This window comes from Bos indicus x Bos taurus, chromosome 4 (assembly GCF_003369695.1).
Source record: "Bos indicus x Bos taurus breed Angus x Brahman F1 hybrid chromosome 4, Bos_hybrid_MaternalHap_v2.0, whole genome shotgun sequence".
Taxonomy (NCBI): domain Eukaryota; kingdom Metazoa; phylum Chordata; class Mammalia; order Artiodactyla; family Bovidae; genus Bos; species Bos indicus x Bos taurus.
Genome location: NC_040079.1, coordinates 55,031,833 through 55,053,358, shown reverse-complemented (window position 1 = coordinate 55,053,358; position 21,526 = coordinate 55,031,833). Strand labels below are relative to the sequence as shown.

The window sequence follows — 21,526 nt, the reverse complement described above, 5'->3', positions numbered from 1 at the left end:
CTTTGTAAGAAAAATATCTGAAACTTGAGAGTTTGAGAAAAATGTTGCCATGTCCTTTCAATGCTAGAAAAGCATATTTTCAAACAAATCTGCCCAAGGATTATTTAACTATCTTGGACAGCAAACATTTTCTGTGTAGGCCCAGATAGTAAATATTCCTGGCTTTGTGTGTCTCTGTTGTAACTGTTCAGCTCTACCACTGCAGCTTAAAAGCAACTACAGACTGTATGTAAATGAATGGGTGTGGCTAGGTTCCAATAAAACTTTACATCCATTAATGGTAACGGGCCAGACTGGCTCGTGGACTGGCTCATGATTTGCTGACTCCTTGCTTTAGAAGAACATGACTGTGTTTAGCTTCATCGTTTACTATTTGACTCAAGCCTAGGTACTGTGACTTTCTGTGAGAACTTGTAGATTTTTGACTGTTAGGGATGATAACCCCAACAATTAACAATTTTTTTGCTCTGTAGGACATAACCAGGTTTGTCTCTAACCTAGTAATCTTATTTTAATGTATTTCTAAAACAGCCAGAAATAGCCATTTCCTTATTATCTTCCTGGTTCCCTCATAAATGAATTAAATAAATTTTTGGCATGCATTCACTCTACATTTGTGTGCATAGTGTTTTTTAACTTTTATATATTACACTTCAACAAACTCATTAATTAAAGTGCCGCTTTACAGCTCTGTTTTAGAGCTGTAAAGCCGTCATTGAGTGAAGTGCGAGATAGCACATTCAATACCTTAAATGCATTTGTCCTTATATTATGTCTATAAAGTAGGCATTATTATCCCCATTGTGCAGCTAAGGAAAAGCACATAGAAGTTAAACAGTAGCTATTAATTAATATAACTTAGAGTAACCCAGGTTTTTCCTCACTCCACAGCCTAACAGTAAAGCTTAACTGCCTGCCTTGGAAAATAAACATCATTGACTTAAGTACAATCCTGTTTAACATGAACTTTTAGTCTTGATTTCCAGATCATAATCCAACTTCCAGGACCTAATCCAATTTCCTGATATTTACACTCAGACGTGTAAGCCCTCAAGACGAAATTGATGCAGTGCTTTGTTTTCTTTTTTTATCTTGACAGGTTTAAAGACATTTATAACTTCCCCGGGCTTTATACATACTGTTTGTCATGTTTATTACTTTCAGGTGACTTGAAAGATGGTAAAAATAAGACAGGCAAGAAGGATCAATCCGATGTCGGAAATGATTCAAAGAAAACAGATGGTAAGAGCATAATTCCCATTATATTTTTCCATAAAATGTGCAATTTAATGCAAGCTTGTTAGAATTACACATAAAGTTGAAATTGTGGTTGTTAATATAGTCTTATACCCCAAAAAAAACATTCACTACATTTAAAGAATACTGTTATCCCTTTTTCAATAATTTATAAATTATTCTTGTATCTTTTCCCTTCCACCATACTTTCTCTATTACAAATGTATTCTGTACTCTTTCTTTTCCCACTTGCCATTTTTCATTTTAAGCTTTTTGAAAAGTTGATTCTGGGATTGTTGAATGGAATGGAATATAAGTCTTAATGAATTATTCAATATAAATGGGAAATGTGCCATGTTTTCAGTTTTTTTTAACCTTTAATGAGTTACTGCTTTTGTGAAAAACAAAAACAGAAATCTGTTCAGTGTTATCAGTATGTCAGGAGAACCACATACTGGAATGTGGGTAGCTGTAGAATAATAGTTTGGTCAGCAAGAATATGTTTTAAAGGCAAGTTTTGAATGAGAATCCCAAACCAGCTAGAATGAACCTACATTGTAATGGGCTTCGTGAGCACGGCTTTTGCTTTGCATAAATAGCATTCTAGTCTTTCTAAAATCTGAAAGTTCAACTTATATTACCAAATTACCCCTTTGTACCATTTGATTGAAAAAACTATTCTCACCTTTTATACAATCCTCCTGTTTCAGTTATAACATGGACTCATTACTAGTTATACATATACATGATATTAAACTAAAAATGGAAATTTTAGGGAGTAGTTTTTGTTAGAGTCCCAGGAGCTAGTGGTAAAGAATCTACCTGCCAATACAGATTAGAGGTAAGAGACGAGGGTTCAGTCCCTGGGTTGGGTAGATCCCCTGGAGGAGGGCATGGCAACCCACTCCAGTATTCTTGCCTGGAGACTCCCATGGACAGAGGAGCCTGGTGGATTGCAGTCCATGGGGTCGCACAGAGTTAGACATGACTGAAGTGATTTAGCACACACAGCACACAGACTCTTTGAACCATACCTCCCTGCAGACATTGTATTGGAGGCTAAATAGTTTAGTTATTCAAAGAAGAACAAATGCAGGGTAATCAGGTTGAGGAGTAAGAATTTTAGATACTCCTCCTCATACATCTGTTGAAAAGAATCTCCTTAAGCTTTTATCTCTAAGCCATTGTGATGTGCTGTCTTTACCCATATGCATGAAATCAGTTCTTTCCTTGAAGATCATTCAAATAGTTCACTCCAGGTGTCTTGTCACATAATACCTGGGGAACACACATGTCCAATTTTTTTTCTTTTTTGCCATATTGTTTATGCAAATGGAAGCCATTTGCTTAATACATACCCTCTTTGATTGATTGTGACCAAGATGTGAATTACAGGGAGATGAAATAGAATCCCTAATGATGGCCTCTTAGCCAGATTCTGTTATGGGTAAGGTTTGTTCAAGTATGAGACATCATTACACCAAGTCAAGGTAACACAAGCCAGAATATGTATAGTAGAGGAGAATGGTGTTAGTTATAAACCCAGCACCTGTACACCTCCAGCCTGTATCCAGTGACTGACCCATCTGAATTCCTACAGCCTAAAAAGCCTAGAATAAATCAATTCCCAGATCTTTAATGTGGAATCTTAAATCTTGTTGCATTTTTGTATTGTACTATAAATAACTGTTATGATGTATTCATGTGAGCATTATAGTTTAAATTTTATTACCTTCATTAGGCCCCTTTACCTGTGTCCTTTTTAATTGAATTATCACCAGATGTTTTAAATAATTAAAACTTCTTTTTGGTGGGGAGAAGTAATGAAATAGATATTTTGTTCTATTGTACAGAAAAGTATAAAGCTTGATTATTTAATGAACAGGATTCTTGATCCCTTAGGGCAATGAACAGGAGGCAGTAAATAAAGAAGGGACATTTTCTGATGTCTATACTTTTTCCTTCCATAACTTTAACCTTCACTGATTCTAATAGGGTCTGGTGTATCCCTATACTTGTAAGTTTGAACATGAACAACTGTGTGTTTTAATTTAGTTGATGGTCTAACATGACATCAGTAATTACCATTGCTTTGATATCATCAGGAATTAGACCATTATGCTTTAGTTACTTGTGCTATCTTATCTTAGCCCAATATCTCATCAGGAGTAAAGTTATTTCTTGGTGGCATGAAGTAGAAAAGAATTTGTTCAGCTTCATGTACCCCTTGTCCTTTGGTCATTAAAATTCTCTACCTCAGAAAAAATTTTTATGTAATAAGCACAATATAATGGGATCAAATAAGAAACAGTATAGAAAATTAAGGGCTTCTGTGGTGGCTCAGATGGTAAAGAGTCTGCCTGCAATGCAGGAGACCTGGGTTCAATCCCTGGGTTAGGAAGATCCTCTGAAGGAGGGCATGACAACTCACTGTAGTATTCTTGCCTGGAGAATCCCCGTGAACAGAGGAGCCTAGTGTGCTACAGTCCATGTGCTACAGTGCAAAGAGTCAGACACGACTGAGCAACTAAGCACACAGAGAAAATTAAAACACTTTGCATCTCTACTAGGGTGTTTTCAGTTCTTATTGGAAGATCTAACAGCATAGTGGTTAAGTTCCTGGGTTCTGGAGCCAGGTATTTTGGGTTAAATCTCGCCTCTACCACTTACCAGTTTTCTTAACTTTGGACAGTTAATATTATTTTAAAAATGAAGTGCCAGCTGGATGGAGAAATTTGAGGTGTCTCTTCCTCTCTCTTTGTCCCTGGAATGCACAACCTGCCTACTCTTTCTGAATGAGGAGCTTTTCCAAGGAGGCAGCCTTGAGAGAGTAAGGCAGTGTTGCGATCATCTACACTGAATACACGATTGAAACCCAGTTAAAGCTTCTATGTGAGCTTTTGAGATCCTTGCTGGCAGGTGCACAGAGCTACTTGTCTTAAAGTCTGCACGAGACAAGTCTCTTATGAGATCCTCTGGAGAAGGAAATGGCAATCCACTCCAGTATTCTTGCCTGGAGAGTTCTATGGACAGAGGAACCTGGCTTGCTACAGTCCATGGGGTCGAAAAGAGTCAGACATGACTGAGCGACTAGTACAGAGTTATAATAGACTTCAGAATTTATTATAATTTTGAACCATAGGAATAATCACATAAAATTTAATTTAGAGTGATACCTCAAAGTTTAGACACCTCATTTAATATGTTGGAAATGTAGTTTGAGAGAAGCGTTAGTAAATGTAGCATTGCATTGTGCTTAGAGCATGGATTTAGATCAGAAAGAACTAGATTCCTGTGCCAACAATAGTGGTAGTCCTATGACCTTGGATGAATTATAATCTTACTGTGCTTCTGTTGTTATCATCTATAAGAATGGTGATAAAGATTCTTCATAGGGGTTGGAAAGCAACTGGAACATTGCTGTCTATATGGTAAATGCTCAATATATGTTAGTTTTCCTAAAAATGATATGTATATCAGTTAGATCTATTGATTTTCAGAAACTATCTAGTGACAAACAGATACACTTTGAACATTTCTTTTTAATGGCTCTTACTACATCCGATGACCAAGGGGAGTCGATTTAACTATTTTTAATGCCCTTACCCTTAGTACAACCCCTGGGAACCAGCTCTAATTTTTGAAAGGGAGTGCCCAAGCACTATTCAGTGCCCAGTGTGATCAAACCCACTCTGTTTAGAAGTTTCAATATTGTATACGTTCAGAAAAAAACCCAGTGGGAACTAGACCACAGTTGGTTATTCCGCAACTCCAGTGAGCGGTGGAAGACAGAGAGGGAAGGAGCATGTGCTGAAAGGGGTAAATTACATACTGGCATAATGAACACATTGCAATTGTAAATTATCTCTGTCAGGCTGCTGAAGTACTGTTTAATACCCTGCAGCACTAATTTTTCTAACTGACTTCAAAGAATGAAGGCTCTTTGACAAATACCTTGTTTATTCTTAGGGAGAAATGTACTAACATAAAAAGATCTAGGCTTCTGAGCCAAGATTCTCTCAGGGCCTAAAGTTTTACATGATCTTTGGAAGACTTGTAAGGTACTATGTGAATGAATTATTTTCAATGTGTTTTTAGTCATATTTGAAACAGCATAGCTGTAATTTTTATAGTTGCCCAGAAATATGAAGTTGCCCTTAACTTTACTCCACTGCATTAACAGAGATATAAGAGACAGCCACTGTTTGTGTCTCTCAAATGATTGACTATAATTAGGCCCTGCAGGGTTATTTATCAAGTCCCAGTAGGGCAGTACAGCACCAATTTTTCCTTTATTGAATGTTCTGAGAAGTAGAATGCTTAAAGATGTTGGTTCATTAAATTTTGGTTAGTTGTGAAGAGTTGACATCTGCTTCTCCAAAGAGGATGACCAAGAATTAGATTTACCCTTCCACTTGAAACATTTTTTAATAAAGACAATGTATGTGGAAGAATGGTTTTCAGGAGATGAAGACATTAAGAAATATTGGACATCATGAAATGAAAACAGTCTGTCTAAGAGACAAGAAGCAAATGAAGTGAGCCCTACAATTGCCTCAGCTTACTGCAAGTAGTGGGTTTCCAGGCAGACCTGAGGGACTCCTTGAGCTGAGGAGTTGACTGAGGATGCAGGGAGGCTAAAGTGGCTATGATTAACAGGATAAAGTATCAGAGAGAATAGAGCTGTATAGAAATAGAACTCTAGAAATCTAAAGAGCATTCATCAGAGTACTGATGGGCCCATTCAATGAGGAAACTACCTGAGACCAGAAATGAACCATTCAACAGGTCTAGAGGAAACAGTCCTGATCTTTACACTTCACAAAGAGCAGTAAAAGTGCCTATTCTCTCTAGCCAGATTAGAATCCTTCATAATTTAGAGAATTAGTTATAATACTCATAAATGTCTTGCCTTAGCTGGGGAATAATTCAGTTCATTTCAGTCGCTCAGTCGTGTCCGACTCTTTGTGACCCCGTGAACCGCAGCACACCAAGCCTCCCTGTCTAGCACCAACTCCCGGAGTCCACCCAAACCATGTCCACTGAGTCGGTGATGCCATCCAACCATTTTATCCTCTGTCATCCCCTTCTCCTCCTGCCTTCAATCTTTCCCAGCATCAGGGTCTCAAATGAGTCAGCTCTTCGCATCAAGTGGCCAAAGTATTGGAGTTTCAGTATCAGTCCTTCCAATGAATACCCAGGACTCATCTCCTTTAGGATAGACTGGTTGGATCTCCTTGCAGTCCAAGGGACTCTCAAGAGTCTTCTCCAACACCACAGTTCAAAAGCATCAATTCTTTGGTGCTCAGCTTTTTTCACAGTCCAACTCTCACATCCATACATGATCACTGGAAAAACCATAGCCTTGACTAGATGGACCTTTGCTGGCAAAGTAATGTCTCTGCTTTTTAATATGCTGTCTGGGTTGGTTATCGAAGGCAGTGGCAACCCACTCCAGTACTCTTGCCTTGAAAATCTCATGGACGGAGGAGCCTGGTAGGCTGCAGTCCATGGGGTCGCTAAGAGTCAGGCATGACTAAGCGACTTCACTTTCACTTTTCACTTTCATGCATTGGAGAAGGAAATGGCAACCCACTCCAGTATTCTTGCCTGGATAATCCCAGGGACAGAGGAGCCTAGTGGGCTGCTGTCTATGGGGTCGCACAGAGTCGGACACAACTGAAGCGACTTAGCAGCAGCAGCAGCAGCAGCAGCAGGTTGGTTATAACTTTCCTTCCAAGGAGTAAGCGTCTTTTAATTTCATGACTGCAATCACCATCTGCAGTGATTTTGGAGCCCAGAAAAATAAAGTCAGCCACTGTTTCCACTGTTTCCCCATCTATTTCCCATGAAGTGATGGGACCAGATGTCATGATCTTAATTTTCTGAATGTTGAGCTTTAAGCCAACTTTTTCACTCTCCTCTTTCATCAAGAGGCTATTTAAGTTCCTCTTCCCTTTCTGCCGTAGAGGTGGTATCATCTGCATATCTGAGGTTATTGATATTTATCCCTGCAATCTTAATTCTAGCTTGTGGTTCCTCCAGCCCAGCATTTCTCAGGGGAATAATTGCTTGTAGGCTAAATGTTGCTTTAGTCTCACGTAACAAATCTTTTTTTAAAAATTTTTATATTTTTTAAAAAATTTATTTATAGTTGAAGGGTAATTGCTTTACAATATTGTGTTGGTTTTTCTGCCATACATCTCTTAAAATAGAGATATAAGAGAATCGAAGTGTTTCCAAATAGCTGCATCCCAGAATGAGGGTTTTGTGAGTATGTGTGTATGTGTGGGTGTATGAAAATATATAGTATCAAACAAGCTAAAATTCACAATGTCTAACATCCAGTCAAAAATTACTGGACATGCAAAGAAGGAAGAAAATACTATCCATAAAAAGAAGAAAATAACAACCAGTTGAAACCAACCCAGAACTGAAACAGATGTTAGAATTAGCAGACGAGAACTTTAAAGTAGTTCTTACAACTGTTGCCCATATGTTTGAAAGATGAGTGGAGACATGAAAGATATAAAAAAAATAAAATCAAATGTCTAGAGGTGAGAACTACAAGGTCTGATATGAAAAGTGTACTGGATGGTATTAACTAAATAACATTGGATTAGATTAATAAAAAATACACAAGGTGTGAATAGACATTGTAGAAGAGTAGTGAGAACTAGCAATAGAAATTATCTGAAATGAAACACAGAAAACAAGCATAGAAATTGTAAAGAGCCTCAGTGACTTGTAAGGCACCTTCAAGCAGCCTAATGTATGTATAATTGGAGTCCTAAAGTAAAGAAGAGAGAAAGGAGGAAAGAATATTTGAGAAAGTCATGGCTAAAATTTTGCTGAATGATGAAAACTGTAAGTCCATTGGCTTAAGAATCACAATAAAACACAAGCACAAGGAATATGAAGAAAATTATACCAAAAGCTTATCATAATCAAATTATTCCAAATCAGTAATGAATAGAAAAAATTTTGAAACAGCTGGAGAAAAGAAGATACATATATAGAGATGAACAAAGATAAGGATAACAGTAGGTATCTCATCAGAAACAATGCAAATGAGAAGACAGTAGAGTAACATCCTTAAAGGGCTAAGAGAAAAATTTTGATCAAAAATTCTATACCCAGCAAAAATATCTTTCAGATACAAAAACTGAAAGAATTCATTTCTGGTAGACCTACACTATAAGAAATGTTAAAGAATAGCAGAAGGATGGCTAATGCCTGATGGATTGAAGTATTGAGGAGCACTAAAAATGGTAACTAAATGGATAAATATGCAATATTTTTTCTTATCATTTAAATATCTTGACTAAATAATTGACTATTGGAACAAAATATATTTTGGGTTATAGTATATATAAAATAAATATATGACAAAAATAGCATAAAAATCTGGAGAGGAGAAGTGTATATGCTATTATAAAGTTCTGATATTATACATGAAGTGATACAATGTCATTTGAAAGTAGATTGAGATAAATTAAGAGCATTTACCATAAACTCTAAAACAATTACCAAAGTAACAAAATAATGACATATAACTAATCAACCAAAAGAGATAAAATGAAATCGTAAGAATAACTAATCCAAAAGAAGGTAAAAAAAAAAAATGATAACAAAGAATAGATGAGACAAATAGGAAACAAATAGAAAGACTATAGATTAACACTAAGCATCATGCTGTATATTCCCTCTAAATATTGTTTTATTTAGTAAAATGCCACAAACTTTGATATGTTGCATTTTTATTCGCATTTCATTCAAAATATTCTCTAATTTTTACTTCTACATTGATCTAAGGACTATTTAGTAGTATATTATTTAGTTTCTGAGTATTTTCCAGAGATAGTTGAAATTTAAGTTCTTTCTAAATTGATCTATAGATTCCATGCCATCCGTTAAAATCCTGGCAGGCTTTTGGGGTAGAAATTGACGAGCTCGTTTTAAAATTTATATTTAAATGCAAGGTACTCAGAATAGGCAAAGCAGCTTGGGAAAAGAAGAAAAAAGTTGGAAGACTGAACAGGTAAGCCTGCTTTCAAGACTTATAAATCTATAATAATCAAGGCAGTATAGTATTGGCATCCAGATAGATAAAAGGGTCAGTGGAAGAGACTAGAAGTTCCAAATCCACATGTATATGGATATCTTATTTTTGACATTGTCAGACAAATAAATTCCATATTGACAGTAAATGAAAGGTGGATTCTGCTATAGAAGACTTGTTGACACTGAAATGAATACTTGTGCCCAAGGTGTTGTTTTGATTATTATTTTCCTATAAAATATATCCTTCATGTACACTGGAATGCTCACATCTACTGGCCAGTCAGTGGTTTCTTTCTCCTGAAGGAAAGGCTACTCAGGAGGTCAATTCATACCAGAAAGTTGCCTGGTAAGCTGAGAATGTAGGGGATAGGGGAAGTTAGCTGATGCATTGTAGCTTGCAAGTAGAATGTCTTGAAACTTCTGTCTTTATCTTTGGGATGGGTGTGCCAAGAAAAGTGAATAGAGATGATCTTGTGTACTCTAGATCCTAACAGTGCAAGAGGAGGCCTCCATGGCACGTATTTTACATCTAATCTCCTTTTGGATCTCACATTCAGTATCAGATATGTTGATATTTGGGATAGATTCACACTCTTAATTTTCTGTCTTTGCTTGCCTGGACCTTGATCTTGATCAAACTTCTTTGTTTTTAAGGCAGAGATCCTCGGACTTGTTTTTCTTATTTTCTTTTCCTATCATATAAGCCTAATATATTATCATAAACTCTGCATACTCCCCAGAGTATGTCCATGTCATGAACCTTGGTGGGTAAAATAGGCCAAAGATGATGAACAGTTCTGGGAACACTAGCTGGTACCCTGTCCTTTTCTCTCATATGCAATATGGTGCTATAACAATAACTTTGAATCCTTTCTAATTTACTTTAAAAATTAAACCTGTGAGACTCTAGTGCTAAACTGGTTTTAACAATGAATGATTTACAATACACTTCACCATTGATCATGCTGCTACAGTCAACACTACTGCTGTGAGGTAGTTTCTACCAGTAGTTAATCCGATCCTTTGGGTTTTTTTTACTTCTTTCTTCTCAGTTCAGTTTAGTTCAGTCACTCAGTCGTGTCTGACTCTTTGCGACCCCATGAACTGCAGCACGCCAGGCCTCCCTGTCCATCACCAACTCCCAGAGTTTACTCAAATTCATGTCCATCGAGTCAGTGATGCCATCCAGCCATCTCATCCTCTGTCATCCCCTTCTCCTCCTGCCCCCAATCCCTCCCAGCATCAGGGTCTTTTCCAATGAGTCAACTCTTCACATGAGGTGGCCAAAGTATTGAAGTTTCAGCTTCAGCATCAGTCCTTCCAATGAACACCCAGGACTGATCTCCTTTAGGATGGACTGGTTGGATCTCCTTGAAGTGCAAGGGACTCTCAAGAATCTTCTCCAACACCACAGTTCAAAAGCATCAATTCTTCAGCACTCAGCTTTCTTCACAGTCCAACTCTCACATCCATACATGACCACTGGAAAAACCATAGCCTTGACTAGATGGACCTTTGTTGGCAAAGTAATGTCTCTGCTTTTTAATATGCTGTCTAGGTTAGTCATAACTTTCCTTCCAAGGAGTAAGCGTCTTTTACTTTCATGGCTGTGATCACAGTGATTGTAGTGATTCTGGAGCCCCCCCAAAATAAAGTCTGACACTGTTTCCACTCTTTCCCCATCTATTTCCCATGAAGTGATGGGACCAAATGCCATGATCTTAGTTTTCTGAATGTTGAGCTTTAAGCCAACTTTTTCACTCTCCACTTTCACTTTCATCAAAAGGCTTTTGAGTTCCTCTTCACTTTCTGCCATAAGGGTGGTGTCATCTGCATATCTGAGGTTATTGATATTTCTCCCTCGTGCTTCTTCCAGCCCAGCATTTCTCGTGATGTACTCTGCATAGAAGTTAAATAAGCAGGGTGACAATATACAGCCTTGATGTACTCCTTTTCCTATTTGGAACCAGTCTGTTGTTCCATGTCCAGTTCTAACTCTTGCTTCCTGATCTGCATATAGGTTTTGCAAGAGGCAGGTCAGGTGGTCTGGTATTCCCATCTCTTTCAGAATTTTCCACAGTGTATTCTGATCCACACAGTCAAAGGCTTTGGCATAGTCAATAAAGCAGAAATAGATGTTTTTCTGGAACTCTCTTGCTTTTTCAATGATCCAGCGGATGTTGGCAGTTTGATCTCTGGTTCCTCTGCCTTTTCTAAAACGAGCTTGAATGTCTGGAAGTTCACGGTTCAGGTATTGCTGAAGCCTGGCTTGGAGAATTAGAGCATTACTTTAGTAGTGTATGAGATGAGTGCACTTGTGTGGTAGTTTGAGCATTCTTCGGCATTGCCTTTACTCTTTCCATAACCCTTCTCCCCATGTACATAAGTCTATTCCCTATGTCTGTTTCTCCGTTGCTACCCTGTAAATACATTCTTCAGTACCATTTTTCTATGATTCCGTATATGTGCCTTAGAATACGATATCTATCTTTCTCTTTCTGACTCATTTTACTCTCTGTAGTAAGTTCTAGGTTCATCCACCTCATCAGAACTGACCCATATGCATTCCTTTTTATAGCTGAGTAATATTCCATTGTGTATGTGTACCACACCTTCTTTATCCATTCATCTGTCCATGGACAGCTAGGTTGCTTCCATGTTCTAGCTATTGTAACTAGTGCTGCTATGAACAATGGGATACATGTGTCTTTCAATTTGATTTCCTCAGGGTATATGCCTAGGAATGAGATTGCTGGGTCATATGGTGGTTGTATTCTTGTTTCTTAAGGAATCTCCATACCGTCTTCCATAGTGGCTGTATCAATTTACATTCCCCACCAACTGTGCAAGAGCATTCCCTTTTCTCCACACCCTCTCCAGCGTTTATTGTTTGTAGACTTTTTGATGATGGCTATTCTGACCAGTGTGAGGTGATATCTCATTGTAGTTTTGATTTGCATTTCTCTAATAATGAGCAATGTTGAGCATCTTTTCAAGTGTTTGTTAGCCATCTGTATGTCTTCTTTGGAGAAATGTCTATTTAGGTCTTTTCCCCACTTTTTGATTAGGTTGTTTGTTTTTATGGCATTGAGTTGTATGAGCTGCTTGTATATTTTGGAAATTAATCCTTTGTCAGTTGTTGCATTTGCTATTATTTTCTCCTATTCTGAGAGCTGTCTTTTCACCTTGCTTATAGTTTCCTTTGCTGTGCAAAAGCTTTTAAGTTTAATCAGGTCCCCCTTGTTTACTTTTGTTTTTATTTCCGTTACTCTAGGAGGTGGGTCATAGAGGATCTTGCTTTGATTTATGTTGTCGAGTGTTCTGCCTATGTGTTCCTCTAAGAGTGTTATAGTTTCTGGTCTTATATTTAGGTCTTTAATCCAATTTGAGTTTATCTTTGTGTATGGTATTAGTAAGTGTTCTAGTTTCATTCTTTTACATGTAGCTGTCCAAGTTTTCACAGCACCATTTTTTGAAGAGGCTGTCTTTGCCCCATTGTATATTCTTGCTTTCTTTGTCAAAAATAAGGTACCCATGGGGTGCATGGGTTTATTTCTGGGATTTGTATCTTTTTCCATTGATCTATATTTCTGTTTTTGTGCCAGTACCATACTATCTTGACTATAGCATTGTCGTATAATCTGAAGTCAGGAAGGTTGATTCCTCTAGCTCCGTTCTTCTTTCTCAAGACTGCTTTGGCTATTTGGGGTCTTTCGTGTTTCCGTATGAATTGTGAATTTTTTTATTCTAGTTCTGCGAAAAATGCCATTGGTAATTTGATAGGGATCACATTGAATCTATAGATTGCATTTGGTAGTATAGTCATTTTCACAATATTGATTCTTCCTACCCAGGAACATGGAATATCTCTCCATCTGTTTATGTCATCTTTGATTTCTTTCATCAGTGTCTTATAATTTTCTGCATACAGTTCTTTTGTCTCTTTAGGTAAGTTTATTCCTATATATTAAATTCTTTTTTTTTGCAGTGGTGAATGGGATTGATTCTTTAATTTCTCTTTCTGATTTTTCTGTTAGTATATAGAAATGCAAGTGATTTCTGTGTATTATTTTGTATCCTGCTACTTTGCTAAATTCACTGATTAGCTCTAGTAATTTTCTGATACTATCTTTAAGGTTTTCTATGTGCAGTATCATGTCATCTGCAAACAGTGAAAGCTTTATTTCTTCTTTTCCAACCTGGATTCCTTTTATTTCTGTTTCTTCTCTGATTACTATAGCTAGGACTTCCAAAACTATGTTGCATAATAGTGGTGAAAGTGGACACTCTTGTCTTGTTCCTGATCTTAGGGGGAATGCTTTCAGTTTTTCACGATTGAGAATAATGTTTGCTGTAGACTTATCATATATGAGGGCTTCCCTGGTGGCTCAGAGATTAAAGCATGGAATGTGGGAGACCTGGGTTCGATCCCTGGGTCGGGAAGATACCCTGGAGAAGGAAATGGCAACCCACTCCAGTACTCTTGCCTGGAGAATGCCATGGAGGGAGAAGCCTGGTAGGCTACATTCCATGGGGTCACATTAAGTCGAACACAACTGAGTGACTTCACCTTTACTATGTTGAGGTAGGTTTCTTCTGTGCCCATTTTTTGAAGAGTTTTAATCATAAATGGGTGCTGAACTTTGTCAAAAGCTTTTTCTACATCTATTGAGATTATCATATGGTTTTTATCTTTCAATTTGTTAATATGGTGTATCACATTGATTGCATACACTGAAGAATCCTTGCATTCCTGGAATAAACCCAACTTGATCATGGTGTATGAGCTTTTTGATGTGTTGCTGAATTCTGTTTGCTAAAATTTTGTTGAAGATTTTTGCATCTATGTTCTTCAGTGATATTGGCCTGTAGTTTTCTTTTTTTGTGTTGTTTTTGTCTGCTTTTGGTATCAGGGTGATGGTGGCCTCATAGAATGAGTTTGGAAGTGTTCCTTTCTCTGAAATTTTTTGAAAGTGTTTTAGGATAGGCATTAGCTGTTCTCTAAATTTTGATAGAATTCTCCTGTGGAGCCATCCTGTGAAGGTCCTGGGCTTTTGTTTTTTGGGAGATTTTTTATCACAGCTTAAATTTCAGTGCTTGTAACTGGGTTGTTAATAATTTATATTTCTACCTGGTTTAGTCTTAGAAGATTGAACTTTTCTAAGAATCTGTCCATTTCTTCCAGGTTATCTATTTTATTGCTGTATAGTTGTTCATAATGGGAGAAGGCAATGGCACCCGACTCCAATACTCTTGCCTGGAAAATCCCATGGATGGAGGAGCCTGGTGGGAGTCAGACACGACTGAGCAAATTCACTTTCACTTTTCACTTTCATGCACTGGAAGAAGGAAATGGCAGCCCACTCCAGTGTTCTTGCCTGGAGAATCCCAGGGATGGGGGAGCCTGGTGGGCTGCCGTCTCTGGGGTCGCACAGAGTCGGACACGACTAAAGCTAATAGTCTCTTATAATCCTTTGTATTTCTGCATTGTCTGTTGTAACCTCTCCTTTTTCATTTCTAATTTTGTTGATTTGATTCCTCTCTCTTTTTTCCTTGATGAGGCTGGCTAAAGATCTGTCAACTTTGTTTATCTTCTCAAAGAACCAGCTTTTAGTTTTATTAATCTTTGTTATTGTTTCTTTCATTTCTTTTTCAATTATTTCTGCTCCGATCTTTATGATTTCTTCCTTCTACTAACTTTTGTTGTTGTTGTTCTTTCTCCACTTGTTTTAGCTATAAAGTTAGGTTGTCTGTTCAATGTTTTTCTTATTTCTTGAGGTAGGATTCTATTGCTATAAACTTCCTTCTTAGAACCGCTTTTGCTGCATCCTACAGGTTTTGAGTTGTCATGTTTTCATTTGTTTCTAGAAATTTTGATTTCCCTTTTAATTTCTTCAGTAACCTGTTGGTTATTTAGAAACATGTTGTGTAGTCTCCATGTGTTTGTGTTTCTTACAGTGTTTTTCTTATGATTGATATCTACTCTCACAGTGTTCTGGTTGGAGAAGATGCTTGATATGATTTCAGTTTTCTTAAATTTACTGAGGTTTGATTTGTGACCCAAGATGTGATCTATCCTGGAGAACGTTCCATGTTCACTTGAGAATAAAGTGTATTCTTCTGCATTTGGATGGAATGTCCTGAAGATATCATTGAAATCCATCTCATCTAACGTATCATTTAAGACTTGTGTTTCCTTATTAATTTTGTGTTTTGATGATTTTTCCATTGGTGTGAGTGAGGGGTTAAAGTTTCCTACTATTATTGTGTTACTGTCACTTTCTCCTTTTGTGTCTGTTAGTGTTTGTCATGTACTGAGGTGCTCCTGTGTTGGGTGCATAGATATTTACAATTGTTGTGTCTTCCTCTTGGATTGATCCCTTGAGCATTATGTAGTGTCCTTCCTTATCTCTTGTAATCTTTATTTTAAGGTCTATTTTGTCTAATATGAGGATTGCTACTCCACCTTCCCAATTGCATGGAATATATTTTTCCATCCTCTTACTTTCAGTCTATATGTGTCTTTAGGTCTGAAGTGGGTTTCTTATAGACAGCATATATGTGGGTGTTGTTTTTGTATTCATTCAGCCAGTCTGTCTGTTTTGGTTGGAGCATTTAATCCATTTACATTTAAAGTAATCATTGATATATATGTTCCTATTGCCATTTTCTTAATTGTTTGGGGGTTGATTTTGTAGATCTTTTTTCCTTCTCTTGTATTTCTTGACTATATAAGTCCCTTTAACATTTGTTGTAAAGCTGGTTTGGTGGTACTGAATTCTCTTAACTTTTGCTTGTCTGAAAAGCTTTTTATTTCTCCATCAATTTTGAATGAGATCCTCTCTGGGTACAGTAATCTTGGTTGTAGATTTTTCCCTTTCAATACTTTAAATATATCCTGCCATTCCCTTCTGGCCTGCAGAGTTTCTGCTAAAAGATCAGCTGTTAAGTGTATGGGGTCCCTGGTATGTTGCTTGTTTCTTCTCCCTTGCTGCTTTTAATATTCTTTGTGTTTAGTCTTTGTTAGTTTGATTAGTATGTGTCTTGGCATGTTTCTCCTTGGGTTTAGCCTTTATGGGACTCTTTGTGCCTCTTGGACTTGATTATTTCCTTTTCTATGTTGGGGAAATTTTCAACTATAATCTCTTCAAAAATTTTCTCATACCCTTTCTTTTTCTCTTTTTTTCTGGGACCCCTATAATTCGAATGTTGGTGTGTTTGACATTGTCCCAAGAGGTCTCTGAGAGTATTCTCAGTTCTTTTCATTCTTTTTACTTTATTCTGCTCTTCAGAAGTTATTTCCACTACTTTATCTTCCAGCTCACTGACTCATTCTTCTGCTTCAGATATTCTGCTATTGATTCCTTCTAGAGTATTTTTAATTTCAATAATCATGTTGTTTGTCTCTGTGTGTTTATTCTTAATTCTTCTAGGTCTTTGTTAATTGATTCTTGCATTTTCACCACTTTGTTTTCAAGGTTTTTAATGATCTTTACTATCATTATTCTGAATTCTTTTTCAGGTAGTTTGCCTACTTTCTCTTCATTTATTTGGACTTCTGAGTTTCTAATTTGTTCCTTCATTTGTATAGTATTTCTCTGCATTTTCATTATTTTTTCTTAACTTACTGTGTTTGAGGTCTCCTTTTCCCCGGCTTCAAGGTTGAATTCTTTCTTCCTTTTGGTTTCTTCCCTCCTAAGGTTGGTGTAAGTGGTTTGTGTAAGCTGTAGGGTGAGTTTGTGAGTTTTTGTTTGTTTGTTTTTCCTCTGATGGGCAAGGCTCAGTGAGGTGGTAATCTTGTCTGCTGATGATTGGGTTTGTATTTTTGTTTTGTTTGTTATTTAGATGAGGCATCCTGCACAGGGTGCTACTTGTGGTTGAGTGATGCCAGGTCTTGTATTCAAGTGGCTTCCTTTGTGTGAGTTCTCACTATTTGATACTCCCTAGGGTTAGTTCTCTGGTAGTTTAGAATCTTTGAGTCAGTGCTCCCACTCCAAAGACTCAGGGCTTGATCTTGAGTTTTGCGTGGGTCTATGTATTCTTTTCCACTGGTCAGTTACTCCTATCCACTCTCAGCTGGTGTTCTGCATGCACTTCTGTGTCTGAAGGTATATTCCTGATGTATCCATGGAGAGAGATGTACTCTATGCCCACATACTCCTCTGCCATCTTGTCCTCTCCTCTGTTTCTTTAACGAAGGAATTTCCTTCCACATGAGAATCTAGGATCCTTATTTTCCATCAGTTTATAGGACCAAACATCTGGAGTGCCCTTGGTCCCAACTAAGATAAATCATCATAACAACACATGTTCCGATTAATATCCCATTTCCCTTAGCCATTTGTCCATGAAAACTCTTGTGACCCATTTACTTAATATATTTGTATGTATCAAGATATGGAGCATCAACAGTAAGTAAATGCTATGGTTTAGCAAAAAAGAGACATGAAATATGTGCTTTTTCAAAACATTTTATGCATTATTTTCTCAAGTTGTGTGACAACCCAAATGTCTTAACCCTCTACTGCAATGTCCCTGTCAAAGGAAAACAACAAAAAGTTCATAAATGAAAGAGAGAATTTCAACATTATTTTTAGATGCTTATTATTTTTATGCATCTAGATAAGATACCCTAATTAGATCCTGAAAGGTTTTGTTACTTACAATTTTTCATTGATAAACTTCAGTGCCATTTTCTAATTAATTTTAGAAACCTTGCTATAGGTTGACCCAAGAATAAGAGTTTTGTGAGTGAAGTGATGTCAAAACCCAGTATAATTTTTTTGGATGGATTTTGGGGAAAACTATTAACCAATCCATTGTATGTGAGTTGCAAATGGTCAAATGGGGTGAAAATTTTAAAAAAATCTCTTTGTTCCTTTTTACTGAGGATGATACACTTGAAAGCATGGGAGTATAACAACTGTGACATCCGCATGGCTCTAGCATAGATGAGTCACAGTGAATCAGAACAGTTAGCTCTTTTGGTTATAAGCATCCATTTCAAACCAATGTGTTTTTAATATAGTTTTAGGTTCAGTGAATGTGCTTTTTAAGGAGGATTTATAATAGATATCCTCATGATGGATCATAAAGGAACAAGTGATATTAAACTATTATTTACTCCTGTAAGTTTTATGTTGTTGAAATTCACATTTGTAGTATCAAACAGCAACTGAATTTGTGTGTGTGTATATATATACACACACGTATATACAATATACATATATGTGGATTGTGTATATGTATATAGTATGTGAATATATGTGTGTGTATGTATATATGTATAATACAGTGTTAATTGGCACATTTACAATAATTAAATTGTGTTATAGTAAAGAAAACTTCTCAAGTCCATTCTTGTTTTTCAGATAGCCATTTAGATTCCAGTCTCTTACCAAATAACTACATAGTAGAAATGTCACATAAAAGTATATTATGTGCTCTCTGTTAATGATGAAATTAATCTTTTTAAACAACTTTTCCCTAGCAATTATTGGTATATAAGCTTTCATTGTTTCACTCTATCTTCTAGACATTTCGTTACACTCTTAATGTACCATTGAATTTTTCAAGGAACCTGGTTTGACAGAGATTACAATTTTGGAACTACTGGGGAAATGTGATTTGTCTTTTTTTTTCTTTTATTGATGTTCAGGATTAAAAATAACTTTTTAGTATTCATGAAATAAATATTTATCTGTTTTCCCCCTAGAAAAATTGTTTTCTGTCAGATTCTTTGCAAGTGATTGGAGAAACACAAGCAACAATGCATTTGTCAAAAGAAACTCTATTAATATTATAAATTAAAAAAAAAATAAACAGCTGCTTTTGAAATATGTGCCAAAGCCAGGAACTAGCTGTCTCCATTGTTAATGCCGTTTTTTTTCTAGACACCCACAAGCTAGAAGAGCTGTTTAAAATGCAACGTCAAGCGAGTATCAAAGCTTTCTTTTTGTGTTTATTCTTAGTGTTTTACACCAAAGGGCAGCCTGATCTCCAAGTGATGATAACTGTATTTCACAAGTATTAGTTATCTACAATATATGCTATTTTTATTCTATAGCCTCGAGCCACAGTGAAAACATGAGAATAAATGTTTGGTTTTTTTTTTTCCTTTCATTCATTTTGAATCTTTCTTTTTCCTGAACTAATAAAATAGGGAAAAACATGAAAAGTAGTCAGAATACTTCAGGCCTAAAATCTCAGCTTCATTTAACTTTCTCTGAAGGACTTCCTTATTCTCTGGTTTCTTGTTGGCTTCAAAAATAGAAGATTCAAAAGCTGATCAGAAACAAAACTTGGGTGCAGATAACTCTGCCCTTCCCTGACCCGGAGGAGTGATATGAGCTGTTGATGCCTGACTTTTACTTACCTCTTAAACGGGGTCAGGTCCGGGAGCGCTTGGTGAGCTGAGTATTTGGTTTCCTTTAGTGTTGAAGTTGGAGAAGGCAATGGCAACCCACTCCAGTATTCTTGCCTGGAAAATCCCATGGACAGAGGAGCCTGGTAGGCTGCAGTCCATGTGGTCACTAAGAGTCGGACATGACTGAGTGACTTCACTTTCACTTTTCACTTTTCACTTTCATGCATTGGAGAAGGAAATGGCAGCCCACTCCAGTGTTCTTGCCTGGAGAATCCCAGGGATGGGGGAGCCTGGTGGGCTGCCGTCTATGGGGTCGCACAGAGTCGGACATGACTGAAGTGACTTAGCAGCAGCAGCAGTGTTGAAGTACTAGGTTCTTAATACAGAGAAGAATGGCAGTAAAATACCTTAGACAATACGGGACAGAAGAACAAGAGACAGTTATTCACATAGTTTAAGTTTGGAAAGAAGAACCATGCTATATAAAGGAAGAAAGAAAACAGCAAGGTAAAAGGATAAAAGTTAACAGGATTATTATTCTCAGTGATAGCACAGATGCCAAGGATCAAAAGAAAAGGCAAAGAAAAGTCACAAGTGTTGAACCTAAGAACTGCCCTTTGTACTTACTCTGTATATTTGAATCAAATGGGTAAATGTTAGGAAATGAGGAAATGATACCATAGGTAAGGTTTCAGGAAATTATATTCCTACAAATTTACTTTATCATCTGTTTATTCTCTCCATCCATCATCCATCCATTCATCCATTCATCTACCCGTCTTAGGAGAGCTATAGCCTTGGTATTATATGCAGTAAAATTAATTTAGAATAATTCATTAGAATTATTTAGAATAATAATATCCTCTATCATTTGGGGCAAGGAGAAAGCATGCATGTATACTTTGGGGTTTTGGTGGTAACCATTTAAAATAGCTGTCTCGGGACTTTCCTGGAAGTCCAGTGGTTGAGACTTTGCCTGTCCAATGCAGGGGGCTTGGGTTTGATCCCTGGTCAGGGAACTAGGATCCCACATGCTGCAGCCAAAAAAAAAAGAAAAAGAAAGAAAGGAACAATAAAATAGCTGTCTTGCACTTACGACCTAGAAGATTGAAAACAATGCCTATCTCTAAGCATTGTTAGTTTGTTTTTAGTATTTCCTCATTATTAAGAAACAAAACCAGACCAGGACCTGCTTATAAGCACCACAGAAATTCTACTAGATATTTTGTTGTTGTTGTTGTTTTTTATTTATTTAAAATTTTATTTTATTTTTAAACTTTACAATATTGTATTAGTTTTGCCAAATATTGAAATGAGTCCGCCACAGGTATACATGTGTTCCCCATCCTGAACCCTCCTCCCTCCTCCCTCCCCATACCATCCCTCTGGGTCGTCCCAGTGCACCAGCCCCAAGCATCCAGTATCGTGCATCGAATCTGGACTGGCAACTTGTTTCATACATGATATTATACATGTTTCAATGCCATTCTCCCAAATTGGGTTTAGCTTTACTACATTTATTCTTCTGCAGGTTTTTTTTTTTTTTTTTCTATTTAGCCTTTTACAGATCTTTCTATTGCTTATGGTATCACTTTGTTATTTTTGTAGAAAGTTGACTCCATGGAGAGGCAGCTCTAGAAGGATCCTGGGACTTGAAAATCTGGTTTAATTCCAGCTCTGTGCTCAGCCAAGTCAGCTTGCTTTTGAGCTTGGGTGATAGTTGAATCAGGCAATAAAAAAATCAAGCCCAAGAAAAATGAAAAATAAAAGTATTTACAGATGTTTTTAAAACCCAGTGCCAGATTCCATGAGGCCTGCCTTGTAGATACTCAGCTTGTGATCTAGGAATAAACAGTATGA

At 36.9% G+C, this 21,526-nt stretch overlaps 1 protein-coding gene across 7 annotated transcripts in view; it reads left to right on the top strand.

The window, feature by feature from the left end:
- The window catches only part of PDE1C (phosphodiesterase 1C), a 536,801-nt gene that overhangs the window by 474,736 nt on the left and 40,539 nt on the right, over window positions 1-21,526 (top strand). For all 7 annotated transcript variants that reach the window (XM_027539481.1, XM_027539484.1, XM_027539485.1 and 4 more), the window contains one exon: window positions 1,165-1,242. In XM_027539481.1, coding sequence (XP_027395282.1) covers window positions 1,165-1,242 — 78 coding nt within the window. The remainder of the gene's footprint in view (window positions 1-1,164; window positions 1,243-21,526) is intronic.